Below are 26,284 nucleotides of genomic sequence, written 5' to 3' on the forward strand. Positions count from 1 at the left end.
CTCCATGCCTCCTCCCTACCTCCTCCTCCTCTTCCATGACAGGTTTTATAAGATGCTAGGCAGATCACGAGAGCTAAATTTCTGGGTCCTTTTTGGATCCTGGAGCAATTTGGAACACTCACTTCCCCTCTGTGGTCAAAGCTTTCTACATTACGGATTCCCTATGTGCATTTAAAAAACCAGAACTTTTTAAAATATCTGAAAATTCAGGACTGCTCTCCTCAGCCATACCACATGATTACTACATGCAACTCTAAGACTGGGAGGTGGATGCCTTTTAACTCCAGAGAGATCATAGGTCTGTCCTACATCCTACCTTCCTGCAGATCAGTGACAAACACTAGTTCAGCTCTAAGAGAGAAATGAATGAGAGTCAAGGGTCTCTAACTGCCTGCTCTGATCCCCTCAAAAGCACTCTCGACAGGATGCAGAAAGCCCAGACCATCCCAGTGGAGAGGGTATCACTCCTTCAGGTGTGTAACTGCAAAGTCTTGGTCCAAAGCTACTGCTGGCCAAAAGCCAACTGATTCAGCTTCTCCCTCCCCTATCTCTAATTCTCCCTCCTTCCTCCCTCATCAGCAGGAGACCAAAGGGAATGAGAGCACCAAAGTGTGGAGAACTAAATTAGCAGTCTTTAACTCTAGGAGAATGAAATTTAATCGCTTCTCCTGGATCATAAAGTTTAAAGACTCATAACATTGTTATTACTTGGCAACTAAGACAATAAAATTCCCTAATAATGATGTTGAAATGCATCCAATCTACTGCCATGCCATTTTGATTATGCTTTGGGATACAAAACAATTTGTTTCATATGAACTACAGAGTCTTTAAACTTTGTAGTGGGCCATCTTCTTCATAAGCCGCACCCAAAGGATGATGCCAAAGGCTACTCTTGTACTGATATTCTGGGGGGAATGAAAATAGAAAAATTGGAGATATACACATAGTATACGTTTATTGAGCACTTACTAAGTGCAGAGAGCTTGGGAAAGTAGAATACAACAATCATAATATATTCTGATGAACTCGTATCTACCCCAGCAATTAGAGCAGTGCTTGGCACATAGTAAGGGCAAAACAAATGTATAAATATATTATGCATTATTATATATAAATGTATATACATTGTTATAAATCAAGATATATATCTAACAAATATATGCATTTGCTAAGATACACACACACACACATATATATCTCACAATTTTGTATAATTCTCCAATTCCTTTTCTGCATATCTGGCCTCAGCTTAATAAAAAAAATCCAAGATGTACGCCCTTAATTTCTCCAAGAATCTATACGAACCCTTGAGTAAAACAACAGTTGGCATTAATGCCTCTTGTCACCAAGAGGTAAATGTTAGCCTCATTTGCAATTGGGTAATTCCCCTTCAGTACAAAAAAAGGTAAAACAAACTATAGGTTGATTGTTTATGACCAAGTAAAGATGGTCACTGATGAGGTTAGCAATACATCACTTGTGGGCAGGAAACGTGACTGCCAACTCTCTTGTATTGTACCCTCCCAAGCGCTCTGCACATAGAAAGCGCTTAATAAATATGACTGATGATGATCACGAGTTTTCATTAGCCATTCCCTGCTATCACCAGTAACCCGCAATTCCCTGCAATTATCTTCACATACCAAACTCCCTGACACGCCTTTTCCAACATTTTCTCGAAGCGAGACATCCAATGGGTGCAACTCGTTGTTTTATAAATCCAAAGGGCAATGAGCTTTAAAATACATTTACAGAATTCCCATCACTCTCGCAGTGACGGGCCTTGGGGAAATATATTATTTGAACTTGGCACTGCTTTGAGATTCTCTACTTATCTAACCCCTGATCATGCAAAATTATTCTGCTATAAGTGAAATACGATAGTAAGATGAGAACACAGCGAGTAATTTGAAGGCAGGTGGTGGGCTCAGATGGGAAATGCATAAGACAACTCTCAGCAATTCATGGCACAGTTACAATGCAGCTTGGAAAAGTAAAAAAAAAAAAAAAAAAAAAACTTAGTTTAAACATGCCTTTTCACTTCAGGACTTACTAACTGGCAATAAAAAAATCTCTTGGGGTTTTGCTCCTTTATGGAGAATCAAGAAGGTAGCTGATTAGACTCAAATGTGCCACTTCATAAACTAAAGAATAAGTTGATTAGGGGTTCTGACATAGTAATCAGAAAAAGAACCATGAGCGTAGCATTTTCGCCTTAGCAGATTGTATTTCAGTGACTATCCCCAAATGGGTCATCCTTCAGGTAATTCGATCACGTGGAAAATGACAGAATGCCAAACCATGGTTGAGGGTGTTGCAAACTGGTTCTACAGTGTCATTTTCTCCTTCTCAAATATGCTGATGAAGCAGACACCCACAACACCACACTGAAACCCATTCTCTGGCTTTAGGGCAATTCCATGAAAAGGCAGACCTCAAATTCCTCCTCCCAGTAGCTCAATTTAAGAATAGGGGAACCTTAGATCACTGACATATGGTCATGATAGCTTTACTAGCCTGGGAATTCTTTATACCTGGCACGGTATGGAACCCAGAAAGCAATGTATATGGCATACTCTAGAAGTTCTGAAATCTGTGTGTGAACTTTTCCCATGGAATCCCAGCCTTCTCAAACACACCGATCTAAAACCATCCAGATCCGTTGACCATTAGACGAAGCAACCACCTACTAGGTTATAGCGTCTCAGCACTACCCTGTGGTCCTTTGGGGGGAACGTGAATCCTTTTCATAATAAACTTATGTGGGCACTGGTTTTTTCAACGGTATTTGTTAAGCACTTACTATATGCCAGGCACTGTACTAAGCACTGGAGAATACTAATCTACAGTCTTTATTCCCATTTTATAGCTGAGATATCTGAGGCACAGAGAAGTGAAGTGACTTGCCCAAGGTCACCCAGCAGACAAGTGGCAGAGGCAGGATTAGAATTCAGGTCTTCTGTGCCTTTCCACTAGGCCACATTTCTCCCCTGCTCAGCTGTTGTGCTCTGAGTCCAAGAACGTGAGGGTCATTGTTCCAATCCCTATCACTGTAATCAATCCCTTCGTAAAGACTCTTGGTCCTGACTTCTCAGGAGTGGGGCTTGACTATCATTCTGGACCAAAGACCCTATTTTCATCATCAAACCATTTCCTCGAAATCCTATTACTGCTACCTACACATGGAATCCTCCCCCTTTACACTCACCCCAAAAATAATAAATAAGTAAATAAATATAAGGACTTCCGTGGAATAAGAGTGATGCACATAAAACAGTCCCTCATCTGTAGAAGCGTGGCTCAGTGGAAAGAGCACGGGCTTTGGAGTCAGGGGTCAGGGTCATGAGTTTGAATCCCGCTCTGCCACTTGTCAGCTGTGTGACTGTGGGCCAGTCACTTCTCTGTCCTCAGTTCCCTCATCTGTAAAATTGGGATTAAGACTGTGAGCCCCACGTGGGACAACCTGATTCCCCTGTGTCTACCCCAGCTGCACATAGTAAGCGCTTAACAAATACCAACATTATTATTAACTGTAATAAGAATTGCAAATTCTATGCTATCGGTAAGGTTTACTTTTCACCTGAGGTTTGTGACATGTGATAAATGAGTCACCGAGGGTTAACACTATCTCTCAGGAGACATTTTCATCCCACCACATGAGAATCAACATACTCTACCTCTGCTCAGTATTTGCGTCTGCGCAAAACCCAAGAAGGTCACTATAGAGAGCAGAGACCTTTACAAGAGAACAGAAATAACTCTGCTGCTTTGGTACTATATTCTTTCTTAATCGCTCGGTTCAAAATCCTTTAATTAGCACTCTATCTACACCAGGAAAGCATTTCTACTTTGGGGAGCGTGGCAGGGTGGGGAGATGGGGAAGGGAACGGAGTTTGTACACAATGTTCCGTTGTATCAGGAGCACAACAAGGTACTCTTCAAATTATCAGCCAGAAGGTTGAACCGCATAAGGCCTTAAAAAAGCCATGATAACCTTCTTCCATCCTTGCAAAACCCAGAGCAGATTTGCAAATGAATGAAAGAAAAGAAAAGAAAGAAAGAGTGTTAACTTGTTTCTGGAAGCTGTGAGACCGTCGAAGAACATTTTAATCGAGAAATGGACTATATTCCTTTAGCCTATGGCAATTCACTAATTGTCACACTTGCTGTAAACAAATATTGTTTGCCAAAGACGAAACTGTAGTCTTTAAAAAGGTTCTCCAATTCACCGAGGATCTTTGATACGAATAAAGCCTGACACTATTTCAACTGCTGGGTGGAAACTGAATATAAATCACTCCAAGACAATTTTCACTAATCTTTGAAATGTGATTAAATCTGAGAGCCCGATTCATGTCTCAAGCAAGGGACGTAACTCCATTTAAAATGGCACAAGTAAAGAGCAAGGCTCTAATTGGTGAAAATTGCAAATGCTCAAGTAAGTAGCTTCATAAAGAGACCGAGCTGGTCCCACTAATTAAAAAAAAAAGGACAGAAGGACAGTGGAAACTGAAGACCAATTAGTCAATTCAGAAATGATTAACTGATAGATCTAAAAATTGAAACTGTATTGTATAAAAGAAACACCATACAGCAACACAGTCATAAGGGCTTTCCTTGTTTCCAGTTTGGATAACTATCTATTTAAACAGTATCTACCCCAGCACTTAGAACAGTGCTTGGCATGTAGTAAGCACATAACAAATACCACAATTTTATTATTATTATTATTATTAACAGTAAAATAATGAGCTGCAGGAACAGAATCTCCACAATGCTACATACTCCTGATAGATTAAAGGATGGATGGATTTATCGATATTCTCAATTGGTCAGAATTAATTATCCACTGGCTTCGCTGGCCAAGATCCTAATTTCAATTCTTCCTTGACTTCAACTATTTTGCTGCTCCTTGGTACCTTCACCTGCAAGGGGTCAGACGTAATAACAATGATAATAATGATGGCATTTGTTAAGCTCTTACTTGTGTCAAGCACTGTTCTAAGTGCTGGGGTAAATAACAAGCTAATCACGTTGGATACAGTGTCTGTCCCACATAGGCCTCACAGTGTTAATCCCCACTTTACAGATGAAGTCAACTGGGGTAGAGACAAGTGTAGTGACTTGCCCAAGGTCACACAGCCGACAAGAGGCAGAGCCGGAATTAGAACACAGGTCCTTGCTCTATCTACTAGGCCACGGTTTGTTGATTTAGTTACTTATTGCTCTTTGCAATCCATTGCTATCAATTTTTCTAAAATCTCTGTTAGATTGTGAGCCTGGTATGGAACAGGGACTCTGAACTGTTCATTTGCAACAACTCCAAGGTTTTTAGTGCAGAGTTCTGGCACATAGTAAGCATTTAATAGATGCTATAAACAAAGGACCTGTTAATTTGGGGTCATATTTGCAGTTCTGGTAAGGAGTGTAATGGGGAAGAGGTTGAAACTACTGGCTAACGTGAAGCTGTTGGCTCAATTGTGGATTTTAATGAACTGTTCACTCACCCAACACACTCTTGTTGCATTGATCAATCGGTCAATCTATTGAAACTTGCTCTGTACTGAGTGTTATACTAAAGGGTTGGAATGATACAATAGAGATAGGAGACAGCAACTAAAATTACATGAAGGGATAACAATGTAGTTTAAAGAAATGTATGGATCCAAAAGCTGGACGGTGAAAAAAGAGGATAGAAAGAACATCGATTCTTTTGAAATGTGGTGTTGGAGAAGGCTTTTTCCAATACCATCGACGGCCCAAAAGACAAAGAAATGAATTTTAGAGCTAATTAAGACAAAGTGGTCTTTGGAAGGCCAAATGACAACTTAGATTAGCATATTTTGGACACATAGTTAGGAGGACTCATTCTCTGGAGAAGACACTAAAGCTAGAAAAAGTCCAGGGAAAACGAGGAAGAGGCAGCCCGGCAGCTAGATGGGTAGAGATCATAACAACGATTAAGGAAGAATCTTTAGAAAGGTTGCAGATTATGGCAGAGGACAAGACGTTCCGCTCTGGAGAAAGTATATCCATGGAGTCGCTATGAATCGGAAACAACTCGATGGCACAATAATAATAATAATAATAATAAGTGCTGGGGGGAAGGATGTTGATGGGGATAGGTGAGAACCCAAGTGCTTAGGTGTCATTGAAGTTCTGAGGTAATAATAATAACTGTGGTATTTGTTAAGCACTTATTATGTGCCAGGCACTATACTAAGCATTGAGGTGGATACAAACAAATGGGGTTGGACACAGTCCCTGTCCCACATGGGGCTCAGAGTCTCCATCCCCATTTTACAGATGAGTTAACTGAGGCCTACAGAAGTGAAATGGCTTGCCCAAAGTCACGCAGCTGACAAGCAGTAGAGCCGAGATTAGAACACATGGTCGCCTAACTCCCAGGCCTGTGGTTTATCAACTATGCCACGCTGCTTATAGAGTGGGAAGAAATGAGATTAATCAGGGAAGACCTCTTGGAGGGGATGTGATTTCAGACAGGCCTTCAGATGGGTAGAGCAGTGGTCTACCCTACTCAAAGAGGAAGGGAGCTCCAGACAGGAGGTCTGCAAGCAAGAGGCCGGCAATAGGAGAGACGAGATTGAGGCACAGTGTGTAGGTTGGCTTGACAGGACTGGAACACGCTGGGCTTGCAGTGGGACAGGAGCACAGATAAGTAGTGGGGAGGGAGCCGACTGTGCTTTAAAGGCCTAATTCCAGACCCTTAAAACAAAATTGACACCTTGAGAACAAATGGCTATGGAATATCTATATAAGGTGTCATGTTTCAAGAAAAAAAACCTCCATAGGTTTCAAGTACCACTCAATGCCAGACAGATATGTTAAAAACTGTTAAAAAATAAATAAATATGCTTACGCTTGAGATGGTCAGAGGCATGTTGAAATCTTTGCCACCTTGAAGTCTAAAGCCCCAGGGAGCCGGGCCAACCAAGGACACATTATAGTTGCTCATGATTCTTTCGATTCAACGTCTAATTCCACGTAATCAGAGTGCCTGTGGGAGAAGAGCAGATGGTCAACGAAAATGTTTATTGGCAACCATCGGTCGTTCTTAAATAGTTAATGTAAAACCAACCAAATCATGGTGAGAAATTCATTTTTTGTGAAAGATATGTCTGTAGTAAATACTCATAAAATACAGTCTGTGAAAAGGAATCTATGAGCTAATATGCCCTTACCACAGCCCTGCCAGTTTCCATAGTATAAAAATTCCCCACCAGAATGCTTGCACGTTTTTACAACTTGCTACAATCTCATTCCATTTCATGCAGCTCCTTTCCCACACACTGAAAATAGTTTTTAAAATTAACTTGTGCAATAGCAAAGAGAAAAACAATTAGCTCAGGTGGATCAAAAAAGGAAAAAAAAAAGTTTCACTAGCAAAATTCCAAGATGACTTCTTTTTCTTCACATTCCTTAGCCTACAACTGGCCCGAGATCTTAAGTTTCCAAAACAGTCAAATGCTAAGTTATTCTGTAACGTGCTTGGGGGGACGTAATCAAGTCTATAAAATCAAAGGGACCAAGCTTTCCATATAGTAAACAACTGGGAAAAGTCACAGGTCCAAGTTTTCCCCATAAAGCCAAGCTGTTATTTATTTTTGCAGTAAGGAGGCAGTGGTGGTCTGTGCTGATTCGCTTTCCCTGCAGTAAAGCTATTACAAGACCAGTTTTATCAGGCGCTGCCTTCAATTTTTTATAGAAAGTATCGGGGAAAGAGAATCCAAACTGGGGCAGATGACTGTCAGGACTTATCAAAGCATGGAAAGATTGCTGGGTTAGTGGATAGGAGAAATTTAAGGAGGAACTCACATCTAGTACAAGAAACCGGATTTAGGGCTTCACTGAAATGAAACTACGTTCCTCTCTAGGTAACATGCTAAGGCAGATTTTTACTCGCAGAAAAAGAGGTGAGGATTCACAATTGTGAATTTGTTTTTTAAATTAAATCTCGCGCTACTAAATAAAAGCAGTTAACTAGGAACTAGGACTGCTTTCATCTAAAAGCACACAAATGCACACCTAATATCTAAGGTATACGGGATTTATCGCTTTAACAACATTCATTATAAGCTAACGCTTGCTCCGCGGAGACCGGCGGCTGAATCTGATACACATCTCTACGGAGACACCTTTCGGCACAACCCCCTCCAAAATATTTCTCCAGATGCTTGACATCTAGAATATTTGCATCTCCACCTCGAATTCCCAGTGAGAAGCTTCTATAGTTTAACCTCCCTAACTTCCGAACCATAAATCTACCTCCCGCAGATGGATTTTTCCTTTGCCGAAGGGAAACGTGGTCAAGGAGGTCGACAAAACCTTGGAAGGGTCCTGGTTTTAAGTCAAATGTGTTAGTGAAACTCCTCTTCGTAGCTAACAGGATTTTGAGGTGGATTTTTCCCTCTAGCAGCGGCTTCAGGAGAGTAAGTTTGGACTGGGGACTGTTTAATGTTTAGACTGTGAGCCCGTTGTTGGGCAGGGATTGTCTCTGTTGCCGAACTGTACATTCCAAGCACTTAGTAGAGTGTTCTGCACATAGTAAGCGCTCAATACATACAACTGAATGAATGAATTAATAATGTAGTTTCCAACCTGTTGAGGGCCACATACGTGCTGACCTGTAGGCCGAGCTAAGGATGTGGAAACTATCATTTCCCACCGCTCTTCCTACCAGGCTCCAAATCCACAGGGGTCAGTGTCCCCGATGTGTACACACCAACATGCACACATATACATGGCCACAATGCTGCTGGACACAGTCCCAATCACACTGTGGTCACGATCCAGCCTTTGGGGTTTCCCAACTTTTCTAGGGCCAGCCCAGAACCAGAGGTGGCTTCTGACCCTCTCCTCTCCCCTTCATTCTTTCACTCAATCCTAATTATTGAGCACTGACTGCGTGCAAAGCGCTGTACTAAGTGCTTGGGAGAGTACACAGCCAACGGATACAATTCCCTGCCCACAGCGAGTTTACCAGTCTCTCCTGCAGGTCAAGGAACTAAAGTGCTTAGAGATGACGCTCATCCTGGAACCAGAAAGACCCTCTTGGTAGGAACTCGAGACCGCTGTTGGGCAGGGATGGGCTCTGTTGCCGAATTGTACATTCCAAGCGTTCAGTACAGTGCTCTGCACGTAGTAAGCGCTCAGTAAATACAACAGAACTTGGAACACCGAGAGCAGACTCCAGGGTCCCTCCGGCTGCTTGGGGGTGCGGGAGAGGGAGAGGACGGCAGAAACGCCCCAAGTCAAACCCACAGCTTCCAGGGCACATTCTCCTCAGTTGCAAAGGGGGGTTTCCTCCCCTTGTCTGCTGTGTGACCTTGGGCAAGTCACTTTACCTCTCTGGGCCTCAGTTTCCTCATCTGCAAAATGGGGATGGAGACTGAGCCCCATGCGGGGCAGGGGCTGTGTCCAACCCGATATGCTTCTAACAATTATAACAATAATGGTATTTGTCCATGGCTTACTAAGTGCCAAGCACTGTTCTAAGCACTGGGGTAGACACGAGGTAATGAGGTTGTCCCCCATGGGGTTCAGTCTTCATCCCCATTTTACAGACGAGGTCACTGGGGCACAGAGAAGTGAAGCCACCTGCCCAAAGTCACAGAGCAGACAAGTGAGTGGCGGAGCAGGGATTCGAACCCACGACCTCTGACTCCCAAGCCCGGGCTCTTTCCACTGAGCCACGCTGCTTCTTGTATCCACCCCAGCGCTTGGCCCAAAGTAAGCGCTTAACAAATACCACAACTATTATTATTCCTCTCTGTGCCTCAGTTCCCTCACCTGTAAAATGGGGATGAAGACTGTGAGCTCCACGTGGGACAACCTGATCACCTTGTATCTACCCCAGTGCTTAGAACAATGTTTGGCACATAGTAAGCGCTTAACAAATACCAACATTATTATTATTATTAGAGAAGCTGCGTGGCTCAGTGGCAAGAGCCAGAGCTTGGGAGCCAGAGGTCATGGGTTCGAATCCCGACTCTGCCACCTGTCAGCTGACTGTGGGCAAGTCACTTCACTTCTCTGGGCCTCAATGACCTCATCTGTAAAATGGGGATGAAGACTGTGAGCCTCACGTGGGACAACCTGATGACCCTGTATCTCTCCCAGTGCTTAGAACAGTGCTCTGCACATAGTAAGCGCTTAACAAATACCAACATTATTATTATTCCCCTCTGTGCCTCAGTGACCCCATCTGTAAATTGGGGATGAAGACTGTGAGCCCCACGTGGGACAACCTGATTACCTTCTATCAACCCCGGCGCTTAGTACAGTGCTTGGCCCAGAGTAAGCGCTTAACAAATGCTTGTGGGTAGCAGCGTGGCTCAATGGAAAGAGCCTGGGCTTCGGAGTCAGAGGTCATGAGTTCGAATCCCGGCTCTGCCCCTTGTCAGCTGTGTGACTGTGGGCAAGTCACTTAACTTCTCTGTGCCTCAGTAACCTCATCTGTAAAATGGGGATTAACTGTGAGCCTCACGTGGGACAACCTGATGACCCTGTATCTCCCCCAGCGCTTAGAACAGTGTTCTGCACATAGTAAGCGCTTAACAAATACCAATATTATTATTAACAAATACCATTATTATTATTATGAGGACCGGACTGGAATTCCCCGGAAAGGGCAAAGGGAGAAAGGGCTTGCCTGGGGCTGGGGAGAGGTCCGGGACCTGGGAGTCCCAAGGTCCTGGGTTCTAATCCCGCTCCGCCCCTGGTCGACTGTGTGACCTTGGGCAGGTCACGTCCCTTCCACTGGGCCTCAGTGGTCTCACCTGTACAATGGGGAGGGAGACTGTGAGCCCCGCATGGGACGGGGGCTGGGTCGGGGCCGATTAGAATAATAATGATGACGGCATTTGTTAAGCCTTTACTATGTGCCAAGCACTGTTCTAAGCGCTGGGGGCGGGGGGGATAGAAGGTGATCAGGTTGCCCCACGTGGGGCTCACAGTCTTCATCCCCATTTTCCAGATGAGGCCACCGAGGCCCAGAGAAGTCAAGTGCCCTGCCCAACGTCCCACAGCGGACAAAGCGGCGGAGCGGGATTGGAACTCACGACCTCCGACTCCCCCGCCCGGGCTCTCGACGCTGCCCCAGCGCTTAGGACAGCGTTTGGCACAGAGTAAGTTATAATCGTTACTGGTTATTACGGGGTGAGGAGCAGGCGGCCCGGGACCCCGCCCCCCTGCCCGCTTACCTCCGGAGGAAGCGGTGCGGTGCTGCGCGGTGCGTTGCGGCCCCCGGCTGCGCGCACACGGCGGCGGGGACAAGTGGGTCCCGGGGCGGCTCCGGCGCGGCCTCGTCTGCACTTCCGCCCGCCCCGCCCCCAGACCACGGACACGCCCACGGACACGCCCGAGCCAATCAGGACACGCCCGCGCCGGGGAGGCCACGCCTACCAGACCCAGGCCACGCCCATCCCGCCCACCGGTACCTACGGATCCGACCTAAGCCACGCCCACCTCGCCCCAAGGCAGCCCAGTCCGTCCAATCGCACGCCAGGCCAGACCTAGGCCACGCCCACATCACATCAAGCCACGCCCACCCGTCCAATCACAGGCTCGATCTGACGTAAGCCACGCCCACATCGCCCCACCCACATGCACCAGGCCGGTCTAAGCCACGCCCACCGGTTCCAAGCCACGCCCATCCCACCCAACGACTGCCCCGGATATCGCTAAGCCACGCCCACCGACGCCAGCCCCACCCGCCTGCAGCACTAAGCCACGCCCCATTCCGTTTCGAGCCACGCCCACATAGCCCTAAACCACACCCATCTCCTCCAATCAACCGTCCAGGCCACGCCCACTTCGCCCCGGAGTCACGCCCACATCTCACCAAGCCACGCCCACCTCATCACCTGCTTGTCAGGCCGGTCCTTAGCCACGCCCACCTAACCCCAGCCACGCCCACCTGCGCCAGCCCTACCGGCCTGTCCAGATCTAAGCCCACGTCACCTCCAAGCCACGCCCATATCCGCCTCTTCCATCCATCCAAGCCACGCCCACAACTTCAAAGCCACGCCCATCCGTCTGTCGCCCCATCCCCAAACCACGCCCACCTCCTCGCACCTGGCTCTGCCCACCTAGAGCGGCTCCGCCCCTTCCCCCCTCCCTCTTCGCCCAAGCCACGCCCACTTCCGTGCCCCGGCCCTGCTCATCCCCTCCCTAATAATGTTGGTATTTGTTAAGCGCTTACTATGTGCAGAGCACCGATCTAAGCGCTGGGGTAGATACAAGGTCATCAGGATGCCCCACGGGAGGTTCACAGTCTTCATCCCCATTTTACAGATGAGGGAACTGAGGCTCAGAGGAGTGAAGTGACTTGTCCGCAGTCACACAGCTGACGAGTGGCAGAGCTGGGATTGGAACCCATGACTTCTGACTCCCAAGCCCGAGCTCTTTCCACTGAGCCGTGCTGGTTGCCCATCTCAGCCCTCCAGCACTAGCTTAAGGTCATGCTCACCTCCCCGCTCCACCCTATTGGAGAAGTATCCAGGATTACCCTCCCAGTCCTGCCCCTTGCCCTACCTGCTCAGGGCACCTGGCCTGCGCCACCTGCTCGCCCACAGCCCACCTGGACTTTGGTACCAGCACTGCCCCCAAAACGGACCTTACAGCGGGGACAAGGGCACACATTTCCAGGACAAGAACAACTCCAAAAACTCCCCCCCAACAGTCCAAAGTTCTCAGGAGGGCAGGCCTTCCCATTACAGTGGAGGTTCTACACCCTGAGCTACACACTATGACCCCCCCACCCCCCACCCTGGCAGACTGGAGGGGAGCTGGACCCTGGCCCAGCGAGGCCACTTCGGTTTTCATAACCAGGTCGGTTGGTCTGGACATTCGGGATGAAAAGGGGCTTCGCTGAAAAAGGAGAGAGAGGGATGGACTGACACATTTACTGTCATTCAACGGCCTGAAGGACTTCGATTCTTTTCTGGTGAGTCTCGCAACGATCAGAGTTTACAGTGATTTATAATGTCATGTGATGTTTAAAATGTAACGATTAAAACGCTAAAGGTTGACGAGCTTAGCACCCCAAAAGAAGCATCTGTCTGGCTTTGTTGCCGGGTAAGCCCGAATCGGTTTGAAACCAGGCTTCAGAACTCAGAATCAGGTAACAGAAATTATAAACTGAGTTTTGTGGACTATATTCAATAGTATTTATTCATTTATTCAATAGTATTTATTGAGCACTTACTATGTGCAGAACACTGTACTAAGCACTTGGAATGTACAAATCGGCAACAGATACAGACAGTCCCTGCCCATTGACGAGCTTACAGTCTAATCAATAATAATGTTGGTATTTGTTAAGCGCTTACTTCGTGCAGAGCACTGTTCTAAGCGCTGGAGTAGATACAGGGGAATGAAGTTGTCCCACGTGAGGCTCACAGTCTTCATCCCCATTTTACAGATGAGGGAACTGAGGCCCAGAGAAGTGAAATGACTTGTCCACAGTCACATAGCTGACAAGGGACAGAGTCAGAATTCGAACCCATGACCTCTGACTCCCAAGCCCGGGCTCTTTCCACTGAGCCATGCTGCTTCTCTATAATGTTGACACCACCGGTTTCCATACGCCTACTTTATCCGAATGGGAGATGCTCGAGTACTTGTGCAAATCGGCCAAACGGCACAAGCTGTGTTGACCTGTGACAGCTGAGAGCAGTTAAATTGTTTCTGACCTATAATCTATGTTCCTGACCCCATATCAGTCAATCAGTAATAGTTCTTGCGCTCCTATTTATTTTGAGAGCTTGGGAGAGAGCTTGGGAGAGTACAATAAAAGTAAAATACACAGTCCCTGCCCTCGGTGAGTTTACGCTCTGAGGGAGATAGGAAAGTCAGAAATGCTTATCAACACTTGGGAGGAGAAGGAAATATTAGTCAGTCGATCATATTTATACAGTGCTTACTGTGTGCAGAGCACTGTGCCAAGCATTCGGGAGAGTGCACTATAACAGAGTTGGTAGGCATGTTCCCTGTCCACAAGGAGCTCATAGTCTAGAGGGGGAAACAGACATTCAAATAAATTATGGATAAATGCCTAAACGTTGAGGAGCTGAAAGGGGAGTGAGTTAAAGGTACAGATTCATTCATTCAATAGTATTTATTGAGCACTTACTATGTGCAGAGCACTGTACTAAGCGCTTGGATTGTACGATTTGGCAATAGATAGAGACAATCCCTGCCCAATGACGGGCTCACAGTCTAATCGGGGGATACAGACAAAAACAATAGCAATAAATAGAATCAAGGAGCTGTACATCTCATTAACCAAATAAGTAAGAAATAATATATACAAATGAGCACAGTGCTGAGGGTAAAGGGGGAGGAGCAGAGGATGGGGTGGGGAGGGGAGGGAAGGGGAAGCAGGGGGAAAGGGGGCTCTGCTGAAGGGAGGCAGAGGGGTAGCAAAGGGAAAAGGGGAGAGCTCAGTCTGGGAAGGCCTCTTGGAGGAGGTGAGCTCTCAGTAGGAGGAGGTGAGTTCTCCAAGTGCAGCATGACCTAGTAGATAGAGCACAGGCATGAGAGTCAGAAGGACCTGGCTTCTAATCATGGCTCTACCACTTGTCTGCTGTGTGACCTTGGGCACCTTTACTTCTCTGTGCTTCAGTTACCTCACCTGTAAAATGGAGATTAAGACCGTGAGCCCCACGTGGGCTATGAACTGTGTTCAACCTGATTAGCTTGTGTCTACCCCGGGGCTCAGTACAGTGCCTGGCATCTAGTAAGTGCTTACCAAATGTCATAAAAAAAAAGTGCAAGGGTGATGTAGGTGGGAGAGAGAATAGGGTATAGGAGGGCTCAGTCGGGGAAGGCCTCTTGGAGATGTGATTTTAAGGTGGGAAGAGTGATGGTCTGTCAGAGTTGGGGGGTGGGGGAGAGTTCCAAGCCAGAGGCAGGCCGTAGGCGAGGGGTCAGGGGCGAGTTAGAAGAGTTCGGTCCAGGTCATCTTTCTAAAACATCGCTTGGCTCTCTCTTCTCCACCCCACAAAATCTTTTAATGGCTACCTATTTCCTTCAGCATCAAGCAGAAATGTCTTGACCCAAATGACCCAAACCGCTACCACTATAGATGAATTATCTCATGTCTGTCTCCTGTATTAGAATCTAAGCACCTCCTGGTAAAGGATTTTGTCATCTTTGGGAAATACAGTAGAGGTCGAAGGCCCAAACTGCTACCACAATAGCTTAATTATTTTATGTCTGTCTCCCATGTTAGAATGTAAGCACCTCCTGGTAAAGGATTTTGTCATCTTCGGGGAATAGAGTAGAGGTCGAAGACCCAAACTGCTACCACTGTAGCTTAATTATTTTATGTCTGTCTCCCATGTTAGAATGTAAGCACCTCCTGGTAAAGGCTTTTGTCATCTTCGGGGAATATAGTAGAGGTCAAAGACCAAAACTGCTACCACTCTAGATTACTTATTTTATGTCTGTCTCCAGTATTAAAATGTAAGCACCTCCTGGTAAAGGATTTTGTCGTCTTCGGGGAATAGAGTAGAGGTCGAGGACCCAAACTGCTACCACTACAGATTGCTTATTTTATGTCTGTCTCCCATGTTAGAATGTAAGCACCTCCTGGTAAAGGATTTTGTCATCTCTGGGGAATAAAGTAGAGGTCGAAGGCCCAAACTGCTACCACTAAAGATGAATTATCTCATGTCTGTCTCCTGTATTAGAATGTAAGCACCTCCTGGTAAAGGATTTTGTCATCTTCAGGGAATAGAGTAGAGGTCGAAAACCCAAACTGCTACCACTCTAGATTACTTATTTTATGTCTGTCTCCCATGTTAGAATGTAAGCAACTCCTGTTAAGGATTTTGTCATCTTTGGGAAATAGAGTAGAGGTCGAAGACCCAAACCGCTACCACTCTAGATTACTTATTTTATATCTGTCTCTCATGTTAGAATGTAAGCACCTCCTGGTAAAGGATTTTGTCATCTTCAGGGAATAGAGTAGCAGTCTAAGACCCAAATTGCTACCACTACAGATTACTTATTTTATCTCTGTCTCCCATGTTAGAATGTAAGCACCTTCTGGTAAAGGATTGTGTCAACTTCGGGGAATATAGGTAGAGGTCGAAGGCCCAAACCGCTACCACTATAGATTACTTATTTTATGTCTGTCTCCCATGTTAGAATGTAAGTACCTCCTGGTAAAGGATTTTGTCATCTTTGGGGAATAGAGGTTGAAGGCCCAAACAGCTACCACTATAGCTTAATTATTTTATGTCTGTCTCCAGTATTAAAATGTAAGCACCTCCTGGTAAAGGATTTTTCAACTTCGGGGAATAGAGTACAGGTTGAGGACCCAAACTGCTACCACTACAGATTACTTAATTTATGTCTATCTCCCATGTTAGAATGTAAGCACCTCCTGGTAAAGGAATTTGTCATCTTCGGGGAATACAGTAGAGGTCGAAGACACAAACCGCTACCACTATAGATTAATAATTTCATGTCTGTCTCCTGTATTAAAATGGAAGCACCTCCTGGTATAGGATTTTGTCAATCCTATAACTCTGTTATAGTGCACTCCCCCGAATGCTTGGTACAGTGCTCTGCACACAGTAAGTGCTCACTAAGTATGATTGATTGGTCAGCAAAATGTAGTATGTAGCCCGGAGAGGGGAGAGTCCAGAGAGGTAGGTTAACAGAGAGGCGGCCGATGCAATAACCTAATTGTGGACGATGAGCGTTTGAATCGGGCCGATGGGCTATTTGGGTGGAGAGGAACAGACAAATCTGGGGAATACTGTGGTGGAAAAACTGGCAGGATTAGGTGACAGTCTGAAAGTGCAACTGAAAAGACAGTAAGGTTGCAGGCTTCTGGAACGGAGAGGCTGGTGGTGCGACTGGCAGAGATGGAAAAGTGTCAAAATGAAGTGACTTAGAAGGGAAGGCGAGGGATTCAGTTTTAATCATTTTGACCTGGGGGCAGTATTGAAATAGCCATGTAGGGGTAGATTTCACAGTCATTCACAGGGAATTGGTAACTGAGGCCACGTGAGCAGATGTGCTGCTGGCCAGAAGAGATGTGGGCAAGAAAAGGGGCCCAAAATAAGAGTCTTGTGGGATATCTACTATTAGGCAATGGGAGACGGGAAAAGAACAAGCAGAAGAGATGGAGAATGAGCCATCAGAAAGGTGGGGAAAAAAATCAGTTGATGCCTGTCTACTTTTTTTTGTTGTTGTGTGCCTCCCTCTTCTAGACTGTGAGCCCGTTGTTGGGTAGGGATTGTCTCTATCTGTTGCCAAATTGTACTTTCCAAGCACTTAGTACAGTGCTCTGCACATAGTAAGCGCTCAATAAATACGATTGAATGAACCAGTTGAGTACCCTGTGGTGAAACCAAGACCAGGTAGCATAACCAGGAGAAGGCAGTGATGAGCAGACTTAAAAGCTGCTGAGACACCAAGACACTTAGATAGGTTGTACCATAATCTCGTCTATCTCGCTGCTGACCCCTCACCCACATCAATCAATCGATGGTATTAATTGAGCACTTACTGTGTGCAGAGTACCATATTAAGCACTCAGGAGAGTACAGTACAACAGAGTTGGTAGACGCATTCCCTGCCCACAGCAAGCTTACATTCTGGAAATGGTTCAACCCTTATCCTCGGGTCACCAGGTCAGAATGGCAGCCAAAAGCTGGGCCCAGTCTCAATCCTTCCCCATTTTGTCAACTGAGCAAACACTTATGTCCTGCTTCTGGCCTGGAACTCCCTCTCTCGTCACATCTGACAGACAGTGACTCTCCCCTCCTTAAAAGCCATATTAAAAATACATCTCCTCCAAAGGCCTTCCCCAACTAATCACTCATTTCCTCTCCTCCCACTCCCTTCTGCATTACCCTAGCGCTAGGATTCGCACCCTTTATTCACCCCATAGCGCTTACGTACAAATCTGTAATTTGATTTCTTCTATTTATATAAATGTCTGACTCCCCCACTAGACTATAAACTCATTGTAGGCAGGGAACGTGACTACCCACTCTGTTATAGTGTACTCTCCCAAGTGCTTCATGCAAGTGCTCAATAAATGTGATCGATCGGGTAGAGGAGAGCTCTTAAGAGTTGGTCACAAGGAGGTCATTTGGAACCTTGAAGGATGTGGTCTCAGTGGATTGAAGGGGGCAGAAAACAGATTTCTGGTCAAGAAAGAAGTCAAACAGTGTAAAGGCAGCATAAATACAGTCTGTTCAAGGAACTGGAAGAGGGAGGTAGGGCAGTATTTGGAAGGTGTGGGTGGATATGGAGAAGATTTTTTTCTGGTATGAGACTTGAGTATGTACGAAAGTGGAAGGGAAAGAGCCTACTTGAGAGAGAGAGGATGAAAATTAATAATAATTATGGTTGTGCTTAAACACTTGTGTCAAACAGTATCTTAAGCACTGGGATAGATTCACTTTATGCAGATCAGACAAATGTGTCCTTGTCCCTTCAGGGGCCTCACAGTCTAAGTAGGAGAGAGAGCTGCCTTTGAATCCCCATTCCTTGGATGATGGAAACTGAGCCTTTGAAAGGTTAAGTGACTTGCCCAAGGTTAGGGTTAGCAGACAAATGGCAGACTGGGATTAGAATCCAGGTCCTCTGACTCCCAGACCTGTGCTTTTTCCTCGAGGCCAAGGTGAGCCAAGAAGCAGCGTGGCTCAGTGGAAAGAGCACGGGCTTTGGAGTCAGAGGCATGGGTTCGAATCCCGGCTCTGCCACTTGTCAGCTGTGTGACTGTGGGCAAGTCACTTCACTTCTCTGGGCCTCAGTTACCTCATCTGTAAAATGGGGATTAAGACTGTGAGCCCCACGTGGGACAACCTGATTCCCCTGTGTCTACCCCAGCGCTTAGAACAGTGCTCTGCACATAGTAAGCGCTTAACAAATACCAACATTATTATTACTATTCTCAGTGGCAGAGTTTAGGAGGGAATAGGGTCTGAGAGGTAGTGGAGGGGAGTGGTGAAGAGGTGGGGGACTTAATAATAATAATATTTGGGTTATTAAGGGCTTAATAATCAGGTCGGACATTGTCTCTCGCCTGAACTGTTTTACCGTCTGTAACTTGAGAGGAGAGCACGTATTTAGTCCCCCCTTTACAGCTGAGACAACTAAGGCACAGAGAAGTTAAGTGATCTGCCCCAGGTCACACAACAGACAAGTGGTAGAGCTGGGATTAGAAACCAACTCTTCTGACTCCCAGACCCTTGTTTATTCCACTAAACCACACTGCTTCCCCTTGAGAGAGAACTGGGATGGAGAAAAGGAAGAAGAGAAGCAGCGTGGCCTAGTGGAAAGAGCGCGGGCCTGGGTGTCAGAAGGACCTGGGCTCTAATCCCAGCTCTACCACTTGTCTGCTGTGTGACTTGGGGCAAGTCACTTCACTCTCCGTGCCTCTTTTACCTCATCTGTAGAATGAAGGTTAAGGCTGTGAGCTTCTATAGGGCTGGACTGTGTCCAATCCAACTATTTTACCAGCACTTAATAATAATAATAATGTTGCTATTTGTTAAGCGCTTACTATGTGCCGAGCACTGTTCTAAGCGTTGGGGTAGACACAGGGGAATCAGGTTGTCCCACGTGGGGCTCACAGTCTTAATCCCCATTTTACAGATGAGATAACTGAGGCACCAAGAAGTTGTGACTTGCCCAAAGTCACACAGCTGACAAGTGGCAGAGCAGGGATTCGAACCCATGACCTCTGACTCCAAAGCCCATGCTCTTTCCACTGAGCCACACTGCTTCTAGTACTTAGTACCTTAGTTCTAAGTACTTAGTGCCTGGCACATAGTAAGCGCTTCACAAATACCATTTTTTTTTTTAAAAAGGGGTGGAAGAGCATAAAGGAAGCAAGGGAGAGGTGCAGGGGGAAGTTCACATGAGATGGCTTCAATTTCACCAGCATAGTAATTGGCAAAAGGTCCAGAAAGAGGTGGGTAGGGTGTGTGTGTGTTTTGTGGGGGGATGGACCCCTGGATAAGATACCCTTAGTGGGGGAGTGTCCTTTCAGCTCCTCTGCAGTAGCAAAATACATGGGAAGATTAACTGGGTCTGACAGACTTTGGAAAGGTCGCTCAATCTTTGATATTTATTAAGAACTTACTGTAGGTAGACCACTATACTAAGAGCTTAGCAGAGTACCATACAACTGAGTTGGTAGACATTCCCTGTCCACATCAAGCTTACAGACTAGAGGTTCAATTTAAAAACTTTCAGAAGCTTTGCATTTGTAAGGATCGCAATATGAGTAAGCACTCAATCACCTTGCCCCCTCATACCTTACCTCCTTGATTTCCTACTACAACCCAGCCCGCACACTTCACTCCTCTAATGCCAACCTACTCACTGTGCCTACCCATCTATCTTGGACAATCCCATGTCCACGTCCTGCCCCTGGCCTGGAGCATCCTCCCACTTCGTATCTCCCCACCTTCAAAGCCTTATTATTGAAAGCACATCTCCTCCAAGAGGCCTTCCCTTACTAAGCCCTTCTTTCCTCTTCTCCCACTCCGTTCTGTGTTCCCCTTGCACTTGGCTTGGCACTCTTTAGTCACCCCTCCCTCAGCCTCCCAGCAGTTACGGACATATGTGTAATTTATTCCTAGTAATGACCGTCTCCCCTTCCTGATTGTAAACTCACTGTGGGCAGGGAACGAGTCTACCAACACTGTTATATTGTACTCTCTCAGGCTCTTAGTAGAGTGCTCTGCACATAGTAAATGTTCAGTAAATGCAATTGATGAGAATGTGAAAGCAAAAATAGTGCCAGGCCCTGCAAAAAAACAAGTTGACAATCAATACAAGCATGCTAAAGTCAGCTGGGTTTCTTGGGGGTTTTTTACTACCTGTGCATTAAAGTGAAAGCTGCTTATAGACAGGGGATGTGTCACTTTCTTGCTTTGTACTTCCCAAGCACTGCATCCAGTGGGCACTAAATAATTCCCAGAGTACATGGGAGAATTTCATGGCCAGCCGGCAGTGAAAGGATGACTGTAATATACACACTGTGTGTGTGTATGAATAAACATATGTACTGTCTGAAAGCAGTTATTTGCTTAGGAGTGGAAATGTTTGCTCTGAAATTTTATAACTCTGTTTGAGTCAGTAACCTCCTGTGGCTACTCATAATAACAGAAAATTTAAATTACAGGTAAGATTTGTACTCTAGCACCTAGTAAATTATAAAATTCTGCTGGTCCACTGACTGTTACCAAATTTGCTCCTTGGAGTGCCCCCCAACCCAATCCTGAAAAGGGAGGAGCCCCCCAGTTTCCACAGAGGGGTGATGTTCTCTTGGGGGCTGTACTTATGGTTGACAGTAAAAATGGCTATCCATGCTTCTTTGACTCCTGAGGGTCCCCAGTTTCCAGAGAGAAGATTAGGATTGTACTTAAAATTGGGAGTAATGGGGGATTTTGGAGACATGGAAGAAAATTCTTTAGTTGATTTAAATTACGAAAATAGTGCAGCATAATCTTAAACATAAATGTAACAGGAAGTCTGTTGTCACATTTTTCCGAGTTCTTACAACATAGGAGAAGCAACGAAGCCCAGTAGAAAAGAGTATAAACCTGGAAGTCTGAAAACCTGGGGTCAAGTCTAGGTTCAGGCTGCTAGATTACTGTGTGGCCTTGGGTAAGTCTCTTAACTTTTCGGTGCTTCAGTTTCCTCATCTGTAAAACGTGGTTCAGTGGAAAGAGCCTGGGCTTTGGAGTCAGAGGTCATGGGTTTGACTCTCACCTCTGCCACTTGTCAGCTGTGTGACTGTGGGCAAGTCACTTAACTTCTCCGTGCCTCAGTTACCTCATCTGTAAAATGGGGATTAAGTGTGAGCCTCACGTGGGACAACCTGATTACCCTGTATCTACCCTAGCGCTTACAACAGTGCTCTGCACATAGTAAGCGCTTAACAAATACCAACATTATTAAAATGAGGATTCAGCATCTGTCATTCCTCCCACTTAGACTGTGAGCCTCATTAAGGACAGGGACTGGCTCCAAATTGATTATCTTGTATCTACCCCTGTGCCTAGAACAATGCTTCACACATAGTAAGCACTTAACAAATGCCACAGATCATTAGGACACTGAATATCAATCAATTAATACTTAATGTCTGTCTCCCCTTCTAGAGTGAGCTCATTTTGGAAGGTAAAAGTTTATGAAATGGGATACGATCCCTGTCCTCCAAGGGGCTCATAATCAATTTTAACCCCATTTTACAATTGAGGAAACCAAGGCCCAGAGAGTAAGTGACTTGATCAAGGTAAACAAAACAAGTCAGCAGGGTAGCTGAAATTAAAACCCTGTTCTTCCGACTCCCTGCTTCTATTCTTTTTCCACTAAACCCTGCTTCCTATTGCTTGAGCTTCTGTTATACTTCTGAAGCATTTAGTACAGTGCACGGTGTTCAGTAGGAGCTCAATAAATGCCATTACTCTTACTACTATATCTGTCATTTATTTATGTCTGTAAGTATATTAATGTCTATCTCCTCCTCTAGACTGTGAGCTAGTTGTGGGCAAGAAATGTGTCTATGGTAATATTGTAAGCTCCCAAGTGCTTAGTACAGTGTTTTGCACACAAATGCTCAATAAATATGAATGAATGAATTTTACTACTGCTGCTGCTAGGCAGTAGGAATAGTGGAAACAGCATGGGCCTAGGAATCAGACTTCTAAACTACTTGTCTGCTGTGTTACCTTGACAAGTCACTTAACTTCTCTGTGCTTTGGTTACCTCATCTATACAGTGAGGTACAAACACCTCTGGACTGAAAGCTCTTTGTGGGCAGGGAATATGTCTATTTAACTGTGGACGCTCTATGACACAGGGATTGGCTCTGACCTGATTTTCTGGCATCTTCCCCAGTGCTTAATACAGTGTGTGGTACATAGTAGATGCTTAACTAATACCCCGATTATGGTAATGATTATTTTTGATTGGAGAAGACAGCAAAATGGGCAAAAGCTAGGGAAAATGGAAAGAGGAGAAGCTGCATTTGCATTTGGAGGGCCAATTGTATTCAGCCACCCTGTCTCTTAGCCTGAAAAGAGTTAATCCAACCCTGGAGGCCCTTCTTCTTGGAAATGGGGATGCTCCATACATCCCAAGTGGACAGGGGTCATTTAGGGGTAACAAAGAACACTTGTTTTTCCTTAAGGTCTCCTAACTCTTCCCTGGCTAAGTGAAAGTGGCTCCATAACCCATTGTGTTCCCCTAAAGAAAGTGTTTTTACTATGCATTTTGAAAATCCAGGCCCTTATGTCGAATTACACAAGGCTTCCACCTGGGAAGAAGAGGACTGTATCTTTCTAGGTGGAGAAGTGCCCAATGTACTCACAAAAGAATTTGGGGACCAGACCACTCCCAGACATTCCCACAGGGAGTGGAATTCCGCTCCCGATGTCTGATTGGCACCGCCTCTCCTTCCCTCTGGCAATGTGGCATGTCAATATTCTACTTTTGGGTAAAAATCCTCCAGAAAATCCTTACCGTCATCAAAAATCCCTGACTGTCGGGAAGTGTCCCGGAGAGAAATAAAAGTGGAACAGCATTGTTGATCAAAGAAATGTGCGGTTGGAATTTTAAATATTTTTGTGATTTGGTTATTACAAACCACAAAATTTCTTTTTTTTTAAAAAAAAAGCCTTACTCTTTACCCAAAGATTTATGTTCCTTCTCCTTGGGATTTCGAAGCATTAACTAAAATAACAGTGGTTTTCTTCTGCCTAAATAAAGAGATCTCATTCTTCTGGACCTCAGAGTTCAAACTTCCGTCAGCAACGCTGATGGAGAAATTAAAGTCAGGCTGAGCTGTCCATTTATCATTTGACTGTGGAGCAACATGAGATTCCAAAGACCTTCTGAATGATCATCCTGGAAACGTCGCTTGTTGCTACAGTTAATTCCCATTTAAACCACTGGTCAGGCCTATTTCTTGCCATGGGCTGTCAGAGTAGAAGAACTGATGGGGTATTGTTCATTCATTTATTCATTCAATTCTATTTATTGAGCACATATTGTGTGCAGAGCACTGTACTAAGCGCTTGGAGCAGTGGTCAAATAAGTGTCATGGCCCTGTTGCCTGAGCAACACTCATTAAGCGTAGTAGTAATGATTTTCATTAAAAACACACTGGGCGCAGGGCACTGTTCTAAGCGCTTGGGAAGCTACAACAGAAATCACTAATGACAACAACAATAATAATAATAACTGGTATTTGTTAAGCACTTACTATATGCCAGGCACTGTACTAAGCACTAGGGAAGTTACAAGTTAATAGAGTTGGACACAGTCCCTGTCCCACGTCTTCATCCCCGTTTTACAGATGAGGAAACTGAGGCACAGTGAAGTGAAGGCAGCAGACAAGTGATGGAGCCGGCATTAGAACCCAGGTCCTCCTGACTCCCGGGCCTATGCCTTGTCCACTAGGCCAGATACAAGACCTGGACCTAGCCTGAAAGAAGTTTACACTTTAGTCAGAGAAGACGGGCGTAAAGATATTGACAAGTAGAGAAATCTGAAGAAAGAATTGACTTTAACTCTGTGGCTTCCCCTATCTGTAATTTATTTTAATGTGTGTCTCCACCTCCAGATTTTTAAATTCCATGAGAGCAGAGGTTGTATCTTCCAACTCTATTGTACTGTACTCTCCCAAGTGTTTAGTACATTCCTCTGAACAGAGTAAGTGCTCAATGAGTACCATTGATTGATTTGACTGTACATATCTACCCAATTATCCCAAGGATTTTTATCTGAAATTTTTAAGCCCTAGGCAAACACAAAATAGTCAAGCCTGTTACCTAACACCACCGGATAAATATTTCCGAGCGTATGTCCAGGATTAGAGCTTCAGAAATTTTAACAGAGGAATTTGAATGGTCGGGGAATTTCAAGTTAAATCTGCCCTACATTTTCGGGTCATGCATTCTTTGGGAGAATAGGAGAGAAAGATGAGAATTGTAGGAAAGGGAGATTTTTGCTTGTGTTTTGTAATGAGCTACTCTAAACATACAACCCACTGCAGCATTGCCATCCATCCCAGGAGAGGGGATGTGAGTTAAAATAAGATGTAGAGAGTAGAGCACAGGCCTGGGAGTCAGAAGGTCATGGGTTCTAATCACAGCTTTGCCACACGTCCGCTGTGTGACCTTGGGCAAATCACTTTACTTCTCTGGGCCTTAGTTACCTCAGCTGTAAAATGGGGATTGAGACTGTGAGCCCTGCGTGGGACAGGGACTGTGTCCAACCTGATTTGCTTGTATCCAGCGCTTAGTACAGTGCTTGACACATAGTAAGTGCTTAACAAATACCATTATTATTATTACTATTGATAAAAATGACCTTAGAAAAATAAATTGGGAACTTTTCCCAAATTATAATAAAAATAAAGTTATTTAAAGACAGTGCTTAAATGAAAACCTTCAGGCTAATAATAATTATGGTATTTATTAAGGCCCTACCTTGTACTAATCCCCGTGATAGATACAAGGTGGTCAGACTAGACACAGTCCTTATTCCCACATGGGGCTCACAATTGTTAATCGCCATTTTACAGATCAACAAACTGAAGCCCAATTTCCTTTGGCTTTCTCAGGTTCTGCACAAGATAACACCTTTTTGTAGTTAACTTCTCTCAGTGTGTAGTGTGCACCTGCTTTTTTTTTTTAAAAAAAAAGGTATCTGTTAAGCACTTACTGTGTGCCAAGCACTGTACCTAAGTTAATCAGGTTGGACACAGTCCTTGTCTCACATAAGGCTCTTGGTCTTAATCCCCATTTTACAGATAAAATAGAGAATTTAAGTGACTTGCCCACGATCACCCAGGAGACAAGTGACAGAGCCGGGATTAGAACCCAGGTCCATCTGACTCCCAGGCCCGTGTCCTATCCATTAGGCCACTCTGCTGTTCAGTCAGTAAGTTGTCCAAGGCTGCCCTGGGAGAAGGGCTCAGAGAGAGCCCTTCCCCCCCCGGGAATGAAGTTGGGAACTCCCTAAGCTTTTCCATTGGTTGAGTCCCACTTTGCTTAGCACAATTAAGGCAGAGAATGAGTCACGGGGCCGGGGATTTCTTGACTTCCTCTGTTTGTTCGAAGCAACTTCCCCTCTGCCCCACCCCAAGCCAGTCAGTAGGATTTCAGTGTCAGAAATACTGGTTCCAGCAGAGAGGGGATAAAATTCTAGACTTCTCATCTGCAATCACTCAGCTGGTCCATGCACACTGAATCCGGGCCAGGGGATGGCC

At 45.2% G+C, this 26,284-nt stretch overlaps 1 protein-coding gene across 10 annotated transcripts in view; it reads right to left on the reverse strand.

Annotated features, from left to right (window-relative positions):
- LOC100081375 (PDZ and LIM domain protein 5) overlaps nt 1-26,284 on the reverse strand; it is a 205,032-nt gene that overhangs the window by 142,763 nt on the left and 35,985 nt on the right. For 8 of the 10 annotated variants that reach the window (XM_029076924.1, XM_029076923.1, XM_029076922.1 and 5 more), the window contains exons 1-2: nt 11,226-11,333; nt 6,884-7,021 (exon numbers count right to left, since the gene is read on the reverse strand). In XM_029076924.1, the coding sequence (XP_028932757.1) occupies nt 6,884-6,979 (96 nt within the window). In that variant the 5' untranslated portion in view covers nt 6,980-7,021; nt 11,226-11,333. Of the gene's footprint in view, nt 1-6,883; nt 7,022-11,225; nt 11,334-26,284 lie in introns of those variants that run through there. The other 2 variants (XM_029076926.1, XM_029076919.1) reach the window with 2 other exon arrangements.

This window comes from Ornithorhynchus anatinus, chromosome 12 (genome assembly GCF_004115215.2).
Source record: "Ornithorhynchus anatinus isolate Pmale09 chromosome 12, mOrnAna1.pri.v4, whole genome shotgun sequence".
Classification (NCBI taxonomy): Eukaryota; Metazoa; Chordata; class Mammalia; order Monotremata; family Ornithorhynchidae; genus Ornithorhynchus; species Ornithorhynchus anatinus.